The 12,003-nt window shown below is 40.4% G+C and overlaps 1 protein-coding gene across 1 annotated transcript in view; it reads right to left on the bottom strand.

Annotated features, from left to right (window-relative positions):
* Window positions 1-8,127, bottom strand: part of tspoap1 (TSPO associated protein 1) — a 30,216-nt gene extending 22,089 nt beyond the window's left edge. The window contains exons 1-2 of the mRNA XM_079565856.1: window positions 7,618-8,127; window positions 47-154 (exon numbers count right to left, since the gene is read on the bottom strand). Coding sequence (XP_079421982.1) covers window positions 47-154; window positions 7,618-7,848 — 339 coding nt within the window. The 5' untranslated portion in view covers window positions 7,849-8,127. The remainder of the gene's footprint in view (window positions 1-46; window positions 155-7,617) is intronic.
* Between the last annotated feature and the right edge of the window lie 3,876 nt (window positions 8,128-12,003).

Genomic DNA, 12,003 nt, shown 5'->3' with positions numbered 1-12,003 from the left:
ACTTTCTAATGACTTGAAAGACACATTTTCCTATTTTTAGTCTTACCAGCAAACCATTCTCCTCCCTCAGCGTTGTGCAAGTCTTCTCCAGTGCATCGAGTGCCCGTAACAGCTCCGAGTTCTGACGGACCAAAATGTTGTAATCGGTGCCATTCTGAAAGACAAAGACAAAGAGAAAATATTACTACTAATAATAATATGTGAAATTAATCTTCGTGGTAAAGCTAATGTACCATTTTCAAGGGCTATAGGCAATATGATTTCCATGCTGTACTGTTCCCTGGTTCAGATTTATGCCTATTATTTGCAGGCAGATGACAGCACACTCACAATATGCTTTTCATCAGACTGCGATTCATCACACTGGCACTGACTATCTTCACATATTGTGTTGTGTTGGATGGATTCAGTGACCCAGAGTTGTTTCACGCCTCTTTTCATTACTTTTATTAGATTTACAATAATGCAACTGCAGCTCTGAAACCTGCTTTGAACAAACATGATGATATTACCATGTTACTAAACATTTTCATAACACGCTCAAATTGGGTCTGTCTCTTTATTATCTCACGCTCGGGGTATTTGTGTGCGTCACATCTATATTGTTCGGAAATAACAATGATAGAGGTAAACTGAAGAGCTGACATTTTATAGGAAACGTAACTTAAGACATGAGAAATAGCACAGTGTGCGCAGACGGGCTTTTCTGAAAACAGATCCAGTCTCATTATTGTATGTTTCCTTTTCAAAAATGAACAAATACAAATTAGAAAATAAATCAAAATGACAGAAGAGCTGAACAAAACCTTTTTGGAATAATAGTGAATATTAATGACAAATATCTCATTAGATAAATATTATGTAGAATAAGAAATGCTGGCCATGAATATAACAATAGAAAAATGTCCAATTGTATGCCCTGAAGTCGGGCTGTGCGTTATGAACCAAAAAACATTTCCCGATATTCGTCTCATCTGTAAAGCGTCTTTGTGTCCCCCGAAAAGCGCTATATAAGACTTATGCATTATTATTATTATTATATTTAGCTTGAATATGGATATACGATATATATATCCCAATATCTTTTTCTGCAAAGTGAGAGCTGTGTAATGAAATATTAAAGTCAAAACCAAATACGAGTAGTTTTATTGAAACTCACTATAAAATGTAAACATAAACACTGTCTAACAAAGCTCCATAAGGTGCACATTTAAATGAAATAAAAAATCTTCAATAAAAATAGCCTAGAAAATAAAATAATGCCCTGAAGCAAGTATTACAGCTCAAATTTGAACTATATCGATATATGCCCAGCCCTACCCTGGAGAAGGTCGAACGCGACCGAAACGTGTCAGCATGTCCATCAGATAAAGGACTTTAAACCTTTTTTGTGCCTATGCTGACGTTTTGATCCTGAAGAGCCCCGGACCTTCTTTACAGACTGTTCTTCCCACTGAAGCGATCACTTTGTTCATCTCAAAACTAAAGAAAAATGGCATTATTGTTGACTCATCTGAAAATAGATACAAGCTACAAATCCAAAAAAATGTATCAAATAAAGACAATTGGGAACACTTTTTTCCGGACGTGAGTCTTTTCTCAGCGCACAGTCAGGAGGATGGTTCCAGTCAAGACTCAACAAGAATCACCGATCAAGAATTGGCCCAGTGAAAGACAAAGAAAGCCAAGTAAGACAGATGAGGAGGTGACACACAATTGTTACCGACCTCGCTGCAGACTTTAAGATGTTAAACCATAAACCATACTTTGATATACTTTTAATCAAAGTATATCAAAGTATGGTTTAGGTTTATAAGGCACAGGGCATTATTACAAAGCAGACGATGTGGATCGGACAAAGCGCTGTAAAGGGAGCTCGGTAAGTTACTTTCTGATTATCTGGGTCAGTTGCTTTTTTTATGTGCACCAGGGGAAATAATCCAAAGACTTTAAAGTTTTCTAGAACGAATCTTTACGGGCTCAGTACAGGGAACAATAAAAGTAAGGTATTAGAAAGAAATTTGAAATGGGCAGTGATTATAAAGGCCCTACACCTGAACAATGACAGAGAAGGCGATGAAATGTACATATTTCTCACCTCCCAAACAAAAACGAGGATGAAAACGCAACAAATAGTTGACAAAAATGTGACAGAAAAGCAACAGTGATAAAACAAAAAAGTGAGTAAAGAGTGACAAAAAATTGACAATAATGTGGTGAAACCGTTACACAAAAGCAATGAAAAAGCAACAAAAAACACTGCAGAAACAGAACTACCAAAAAAGCGGCGAAAACTTGACAAATGCTTCAAAAATGTGACAAAAACGCAGCGACATGTGACAAAAGAGTTCCGATTCAAATGAGCCGTCATCAGTCGAGAAGCTTTTAGATTTGGGTAAAGCCGAACTGGAGACAATGCACTCGGTTAAAGAGACTAGATGCAAGGTGGTCATTTTATGCTCACTACTGCCACCTCAGGTCTTATGTGTAACTGCAGCTTCTATATTAAAGGGATAAAATCATTCTAACCATTTTGCATTTAAAATAACTTATATTTGAGCAGCATCAGCTTCGTGGTTGTATAAGCTACACGGTGGCGGAGTGATCTGCTAGGAAGACATTTATATAGTTAGTCTGCTGTTATAAGTGATTTGCCTCAGCGGGTCAGACTGGTTTTAATACAGGCTGATACCGTAGAAATGTGCTAGCCTTGCACTAGCCTAGCACCACGAAACTCTTCAAATATAAGAACTGCATGAATTGCAAAAAATCTCCAGAAATCAACAACACTCTGGAAAACTAGGAAATGAGGCTGAATGTCAAAAATCCTGAAATATCCCTTTAAGCTCGTGCATGACGGCACTTCGGACCCGAAGTAACAACTTTTTGAGTGACAGTGCAGGATTTTAGAGGCAGTTGTGGTGAACAGGTCTGAGCTCATTCTACACCTTAGGACAGGGGTGTCCAAACTTTTTTCATGGGGGGCCGCATATTGAAGCGTACACGGGGTGAAGGGCCGTAGATCGGTAGTTAGTGCCGCAAAAGCTTCGACTAGCAGTGGTATAATTGTGCCCCACACCTCTATTTCAGCTTAAAACCTTCATGCCAGCTCTGTCTCACAATAAAATGTTAGTTGTTTGGTTAGAATTGTATAGAATTATTACATTTCAAATAAAAAGATCCATCTCTGGTGATGTGTACCGATACAGCATCGGCGACCATAAATTGGTCTGAGGGCCGCATTTGGCCCCCGGGCCGCACTTTGGACACCCCTGCCTTAGGACATGGCTTTAAACTCCATATAATCCCTTTAAGGCGGGGGGTAAGAGGTTGTAGGTTTGTGCTGTTATTATTTGCATCAATAGTTGATTAAATTAACATTCAAGGCAAAATGATACAACTTGACATAAACAGCACATGCAGTACTTGGGTTAATATTATTTTCATTATTCATAGACAGATCAGGCAGATTATAAAGGAAATTATGAGGAAAGAGTCAACATCAGCATTTTGATTTGACCGCTACACCCCCTCCACGCAGGCCTCAAAGGAGCAGCCAGACACAAACTCAGACATGCACACCTCCACTGCCTTTGTTTACCCATATTGGACATGACAGATGGATGTAGCGCAGCTCTTATGCATGATGGGGCTCTGCTTTGCTTCTAAAAACACATCAGAGCCTTTTTGTCCCAAACACAAAAGGCCGGGGACAGTTACACTAATGACACGAGAGATTACTCAGTAAAGGTAGATTTAATTTCTCGGCTTCTCTATCGAACATGAAACAATATTAGCCTGCGCAGCGATGTTCAGGAAAAGGGTGAGATTGTTTTTATGGCGCTGCTTCCAGGCATTATGTGCTGCTGGCTACTCCAGTGCGGAATATAACCAGACATACACAGGAAACATGCTGATTCTGACATTGTTGGGAATTAATTAAGCCAAGCCAAGTGAGCCTTTGGTTATAATAAAACAGCCTCGTCTCTCAGCTCCATCACATGAGCAGTGCTGTGTTATATGCTGCTGGTCAGAGAAACTACAACAGGCCAGTAATGGAGCAGCTATTAAGTGCTTTGCTTTTTAGTAGGATTAGTAGCTTTCTAAAGAGGTTTACCACAACTGCCTTAAATTACAAATATGGTAAAAGCATGAATAAACAGTTCATCTATCATGTGCTGAGAACAACACGAGCATCAGGGAAAGGACATGTCAGTGAAACCGCAAACAGCAACACAAAACCAAAAGGAGTCTGTTGCCTACAGTGTGTTTCCTCATATATAAATCATAAGGAAGCCCTCCTCTGAGGCTCTTCGCTGTCCTATCCAATCCCCTCCAGTATTTATCACGACTCATCTCCATGGGGGTACCTGAAGATGAGAGATTAGGGGGATCCCTCTCACAACCGCGGAGAACAAAGGCCCAACAGACACACCCCCCCCAAAGTCAGACCATCCCAGAGACATGAACAATGTGCCTCCAACTTGAATCCTCCCCGTGCCCTCTGGACAAGCGTGTGAAATAAATAATAAAATGCTGTGTCTGGAAAAGCTTGTTAAAGGTTCTCCTGGACGGGACACACGGCCTCTGCTTTATCGCCTAAATAATAAATGACACAAATTAAAAGCATGTCTTTGGGCTGAGTAAGAAGTGCAGAAAATAACAGGCTGTTATTTCATTTCCAGTGACATCAAGGAGAATCAAAAGGATGAGGGTCTTACTCAGCACAACAAACAATAACGATCAAACTAAAGCGACTCAAAAAAAAGACAGAAATAAGACTTTATACTTTATGAGTTTGAGCTATTGTCTGAGGACTTTCTTTCATCAATGGGCCTAACCTCCAGTGGCTCAAGGCATCGGGCAGAAACTCATGGAATTAATTGGACAAATGCAGCCAACCATTGGAGTGAGCAGGAATCACCCACTTTCCACTAACGTCACTGAAGCGTTGAATTGCCTCCAATGACCTGGAGCTTCCTATGATGTTCTTAGTTGATGTTAGAAGTAGCTTTCAACAATGGCACTGTTAGCAAACGCACTTTGACAAAAGAAGGCCACAACATTCAATGACTCTAATGTATGTACTATAATGTTTTTCAGGTTATTGCTATTGTGACAAAACTCTATTAATTTAGATTTCCCCAGCATAAGTTGGATAAACAGACTCATCAATGACTGCCTGAAGAAGTGGCCTTGTAAAGTAATATTCACACTCAAGAGCAGGTCATTTAGGTTACACTAAATCTGTAAAACAGTGATCAAAATATTTGCATTGTGATCCAAAAGCTGCCTGCAGTTGTCAGACAGGCAGACCGTGATGTCTGGGCTGAACTATGCACAAAATACCCCAGAGATTATGTTCATACCCCAAAGTATCAATAATTCAAAAGGCACAACAAAGCCCGTCAGAGGCTCAGCACATGGCTCAGAATAGGCGTGTTCTGCATACTACAAAACACATGCTGCTATAAAGGACCTACAGTAATGTTGAAACTGGATGAGAACATTCCAGGTTATATTTATCACATCACAAGAGCGACGAAAGTGAAAGGATAAACAAACAGGCCTAATACTCAGCTAGAAACTGTGCAATGGATCATCAGATTAAAGCTTTTTGAGGAAGAAGAGTTTAGTTTTTTAAGATTTTGTCAACTAGACTGGGTTAGGTTCATACTTGTAGACAGAATGTAAGACTAGTCAGCAACGCTAGAAGCGAAACATCCTCCACTCAATCAGCTACACAGTATATGCGATAATCTCTACAACGATGGACAATTCCTGGATGACTGAGAGCCTACACAGACATCGACAAAGTGCATTCAAACCTTTGATTACCTGATGTCAAAGCAAAGCAGCGTATTTCAATATGGAGACTCTCCAAAGTCAGGTCTGAGATGAGACGAGCCCACTTAGAGTGAGAGACATGAGGTATTTCTTATCAGTAAATACACTCATATTGAAAATTATACATGTTTTTTTATTCTATTTATTAGGTGAAATGTCATCTAGAGTGTCTTTCCCTCCTATTAATCAATCTTGATCATTTCGATTCTATTTCGACTATTCAACAAATATGGCTTTCTACTAAAATGGTTTATAAACAAGACTTTTTAAATCAATCTCAGGCTAAAACTAAAACTGTATTCCACTCTACTATCATTTAACACACGAGGAAATTCACTTTTACTCATTCAAACCCCTATGGTCAATAAGTGAGATTGACCATAATTTAAATTACGATTTTGATTAAATCTGGAGTCATTGCACAGGCCTTAGTCTTCACAGAATCTAATCAATCACAAAATGACAGACCCTGACTTGTGCGGAGGCTGAGGACAGTTACTTTGACAAACACAGATTGCACATGACATAAAGGACGGTCCAAATGCAGCCGAGGGATGCAAATTTATCGAGCCGGGTTGATTGGATGAATTTAAATTCAGCGGTGTACAATCTAATGCAGCAGCTTTAGAGATGAGATGACTCAACACTCTGATGTGCAATATTTCGCACAGTGCATTTATCTAGGATGGATCTGTAAAGGCCCTATACCTGATTTTTGAATAACAAATAATGGAAGAGGAAGCCACAGAATTGTTATGTTAGCTGTGGTGTAACTTCTCTAACATATTTGTGGCATACCGAGTTGATCAGCACATTTGTCAATTTGCAGGGTCACTTTTTAGGGTCTCTTTCACAGAACTAGCCTACAAGTTCATAAAATAGTTCACTTTTTAGGGTCTCTTTCACAGAACTAGCCTACAAGTTCATAAAATAGTTCCAAATCGAAATACTAATCAGAGGCAGTGGTTTTCCCAATGTCTGAAGCAAATGTTGTTCCATTACTAGGGCAAAAATCAGGTATAGCACCAGATAATACTGATCAACAAATACATTCTCATGATATAAAAGGTTGATGTAAGATTATGACTAAGGAACCGTGACTGAGAAAGAAATATTTCAGTCATGACAAAGGAGAACAATCTTTTCGGCTTTATGGAGTTATAAACAGAGCCGCACAATATGGGGAATAAATGATTATGGGGCGACAGTGACTCAGATGGTCGTGGTTTGTCTCATGGCCAGCGAATGCAGTCTGTTGTGTCCTTGGGCAAGACACTTCACCCACCTTGGATGTATTAGATGTAGTGTGTGAATGAGTACAGTAAAAATTAATAACCTACTAACTGCTGAACACTTTGAGAGATTGGTCTACACTAGTGTCATCCATTATGTTTAATTTTTTCTGAACCATTTCAAGGGTTAGTTCGATTCGATTTAAACAAATAAACTATATCGGCACCAAAACAAGGCTGAAATGGAACCAAACTTTTGAAAGTTGCATTTCCTTTTTGTTTTAGGCTGTGTTGAGTGCAAATCTCAGTCAGATGGAAGACCTGTGACTTTGAGATACATTGTGGCATTCTACAATAGGGATATTACATGCCTTTGTGAGATACGTTGTAGGAAAAAGGTCAATATGTCAAGTTCAGCAACTCGTCAGCCTGATAAAGTCTATTTTTCATATATGGAAATGAAAAAACAAAACAAAAACAAAGACAGAACTGATCCCAATGAATATTAGTGCTCATCTACCACAAGTCTTGCGATTACCTTTCTTATGGCCTCCCCTTCATAACCATTGAGACTTGCATATAGTGAATGGTGTCTCTTCCCCAGCAGTGATGTAGCTGGCGCTGGCTTGTCCTCAGCGTTGGACCCACTGCTGTTCCCTTCTGGAGAGGTGACTTTCGGCTGGAGTCCCACAGTCTCTGCCTCTTTGCAACCGTCCATTTCAGTGTGCGCCAGCTCGGCCTCGGGCTGCTCGGGTAGTGGTACAGTCATTCATTACTCTTCCCAGCATCAAACAAACATCAGGGGCCAGTGTCACCAAATGCGGTGCCTGGAAAAAGCCAAGCCATCACGGGATTATCCCAATGTGCCACTGCGACAATTAGGCTTAAAAATATGAAGTCCTTCGCCCTCCCAGTGGTTCAGGTGGGATTCTGAGTGTCTGTGTAAAGCTACTCTATTTCCATATAAGGATGAGGGTTCGTAAATAGCTTTTAAACAGCACAGTCAAAAGTGAAACTCCACAAGGAATGTATGGTTAACTTTGAAAATCGTCCATAACGACATCATCATGCTGTGGTTCTCTTCAAAATGAGGATGACCGAAGTAAAGGATATTACGTTTTTCCGTCTTTGGCTTCAGAAAGTAGCATCACAAACGCCATCGTACCATTAGCATTCTGTAGCATCCTCTGCTTAGATTCCTACCTGACTAGTTTCTGGCACAGAGGGGTCCTGAATGACATGTCCAGTATCCTCTTTGTAGCCCACTGTAACATGGTTTGTTCAAAGGCTCTCATAAAGCATCCTTCGGCTGAATGAGCGGAAATCGACGGCCCAGCGAAATAGCAAACAAGAGGAGGCGTGCTTGGGAGAAGGAGGAGAGAATGATCTGACTAACAGGTCTCTCCAGCACCCGTTCTCTCAGGAGGCGCTGGATGTGGGTGGCATGCCAAGTCCTTTGCTCTCAGACAGTGAAGATCCTCCTGGAAAGCTCAAAATCCAGCGTTCATTTGGAGGTAAAGTGCCTGGTTCCGTGTAGCTTCCACGACTATAAAGGTGAAGAAATAGGACGAATGGAAAGAATGTGTGTATAAGAGGGTGCGTGTTGTTGCAAAAAGGAGGGGGGAAGGGGGTACCATTTCCGGCCGTCCTATCACAAAAAGGCAGCCTGGGAGCGGGGACCCAATCATTGCTGCCACTGGAGCTCGTTTCCATGGAGATGACGCTGGAATGATGTAGGCTCCCTATTGATTGCTGAAGAGGCAGTCCACAGTGTGACACGGGGAGGTTGCACGAGGCAGACAGAGGAACAAGTATCTCGGATTTTCTTATGTTTTGTGACAGAAACAGTGGAGAATTTGACAGCGTTTGTAGTATTTTATCACAAAAATAAAGTCTCCTGTAATAACTTTACCTTAAACTGTATACTGTGGTCATACTTTGTTCATTATGCACCATCTAAACAACAACCACAGTATGCTAGCATTAGCTCAGGGGTGGGCAAACAAAGGCCCGGGGGCCAAATGCGGCCTGCCTATCCCTTAAACTGGCCCACAGAAGATGATAAAGCCTGATATGCATTGCCTAAAACAGGCTGTTTAATCAATTACAGTTTGAGAATTGTACTTGTTTGAAACAATCCAGTTCTAGCCCCAATCTGGTCATCTTGGCAAGTTCAAAAACCCAATGTGACCCTTGCATTGTTGGCCCATAACTGCATTAGCTGATCCCACACATATGGTTTGCTAATAGAGACATCACTGTCAATCACAGTTAAACGATATTGACATACTGTCAAGTATAACCACCGGAGGGCTAATACGCTGGGGTATAACAGAGTGACTTGAATCTATACAGCTGGATATTTCCTTGGTATAGCCGGCCAACGTTCCGGTGTTTATCTGACTAATGACAGGAATTTGACCAAATGACTGTGTGTGAAGGGGAAAGAAAGAATAGGTGGGATAAACAGCAGACTAACAGAAAACAATACAAACCATTCCCAGAAAAGGAGGAAATAAACTGCCAGCCTCTCATCCTGCTCAAAACACTTCTAATTTCTACACTTTGGAGAAAGCAAAGCAAAAATGTGTGCAAACAAAAAGCATACCACTCACCAAAGCGTTTCACAGCTTGAAGCCTCACCATGTCAGAATCTACACTAACTTTGGTATCATTATTGTAAAGTTGTCATTTGTTGAATCAAAGTAGAAGAATTAACCACTTTGTATCATGAAATACTAACACTGATTGTATATGAGTAAAGAGAAACTCACCTCCATTTTAATTTCTGTGCATTTGGAGGGCGATGACCTGTCTGACCCCGAGGATTCAGTGCTGTCCCGCCCCACATGGGGAGCGCCGGGTGAGTTGCTCGGACAGGTGTCACTCTCTGCAGTAGTGGTGCAGGGACCAGCTGCACACAAAGTCCACCCTGAAGAATGCTGCAGCCGTCTGTGCTCAGTCTTCTTTGTGATCGAGGTAAAATATACTTCTCTGGTTTTTACTGAAGAAAATCTTTGGCCACTGTCTTTAGTCTTTGAGAAATCTTGTTTGATGAAACTATTGTGTTGTCCATTACATGGAGGCAGCCATTTCCCATGAGCCTTTTGTAAGTGACAGAAAAGAGCCTTTTCTAGATCTAATTCTTGCCTATGGTGCACATCTCTGCAGACTGTCTCAGCATTTATCTCGCCATACAACTTAAGAACCTGCTCTAAATGCGAGGTGCTGGACTTGTAGAGATGTCGTTTGCTTTGGTAAACACGCCTTGACACAAGCTCTGACAGAGTCCTCTGCAGCTCCCGCTCTGCCTCCTCACGAAGACGCTGAAGCTCCACTTTAAGGCGATGGTGAGTCTGTTCCTCCTCAGTCTCCAACTCAGCACGAAGCTTCCTCAACTCTCGACCGTAGTGTGGGTCCTGGCATGGATTCTTACAAGACAGCATTAGAAGGTTATCTTGGTCTTTCTTCATAATGCCACGGGCACAGCACAACATGCAAGATAGGAAAGTCTTGTTTTTACAGAGATGAAGTGCAGAAGAAGGATGAGATCCACACATGCAGCATGCGGTCATGAGTTACTGAAAGATTAGAGTGAGATGGGACACAAGTTAGAGGCAGGTAAGTACTTAGGATGAACAAGACTACAATCATCAGCAGAAGCAGAGGTTCTCTCAGTACTTTAGTAACTGATCATAAAAATCACATAACTGCCTTTTGAAGCTGTGCATTTGACTTTGATTTGACAAGATCAACGTGATACTTGATAATAAACATCTGAGACAACGATGCAACAGGTCAGACATCAGCAGCCTAAAGAAACTAAAGTATGACTGAATGTCCATGCTTGTCCTCTGGGAGGTCTGCCCATATGGCGGATGGCATGGATTCATATTACAAAGAGGCTTTGGTCCAGGAGATAATTAATGAACCTGCTCGAGCTTCTTACGGCGCAGCACAGGTTAAAACATGTTTGTTATCGTTAAAAGTGTCAGCGCTTGCTTTTAGTCGAGACCACATTTATTGAGAACAAAGTAGCAATGTTGCTCATTTAGCAAAGGCTAGCTTACCTTTAAGTTTTGTGGACTTAACAAGTATCATGAGCTTCTCTTCAAGCAACGAAAGCCCAACTCTTCAGTGGTTCTTCTCTTGCTTTTATCTCGGTTGTAATAGTCGACACGCGTTTTCCAGTCAAAGCCTTTTCGATCCTCGCAGGAGGTTTGTTTATGTTCCGCTGTGACACATCCCCCGTGCTGTCCGCTCCCTCAGTGCGTGGCTCCGTCCTGCTGCCTTCAGGCGCAGTAGGAAATAAGGAGATTAACGCTATGGACATAACAAGGCAATTAAACCTCATAGCTACAACAAAAAGGTTATCATGTATCAATAAGATCCATAACATCTTTCACTAGGTTTAGAGCATCTTTATTTATCTATCTTAAGACTCCTTGTCTCTGTTTTAAATAGCTTATTTTTATTTTTTATTTTTTATTTTATTTTTTATTTTTTATTTTTATTTTTATTTCTATTTTTATTTTTATTTTTATTTTTATTTTTATTTTTATTTTTATTTTTATTTTTATTTTTATTTTTATTTTTATTTTTATTTTTATTTTTATTTTTTGTTGCTGTTATTTTATTTTAATCTGCTTGTAATTGTTATCTTCATTTTATTTTATAATATTTATACCGTATGCAAGCCCTAGCAAATGGTCCTTATTTGTAAGGACTACCTGCTATAATGTTATTATCTGGATTGGAGGGAGGAGGGTGGTTGATGGAGCATTTCTGTTTGTCTTGTCTTCTCTGTGTCATGTTAGTTGGAATTGTGTTGAGTAACTGTTTTGTTGTTGTTTCTCTTATGATTGTTTTGTTTGTTTTGTTGCTTGTAAACTGTGCACACTGCTGTTAGTGCCATTTCTGTTTT

This window comes from Gobius niger (genome assembly GCF_951799975.1).
Source record: "Gobius niger genome assembly, chromosome: 11".
Classification (NCBI taxonomy): domain Eukaryota; kingdom Metazoa; phylum Chordata; class Actinopteri; order Gobiiformes; family Gobiidae; genus Gobius; species Gobius niger.
The sequence above is the reverse complement of the archived record's forward strand: the minus strand, read 5'-3'. Positions and strand labels throughout refer to the sequence as shown.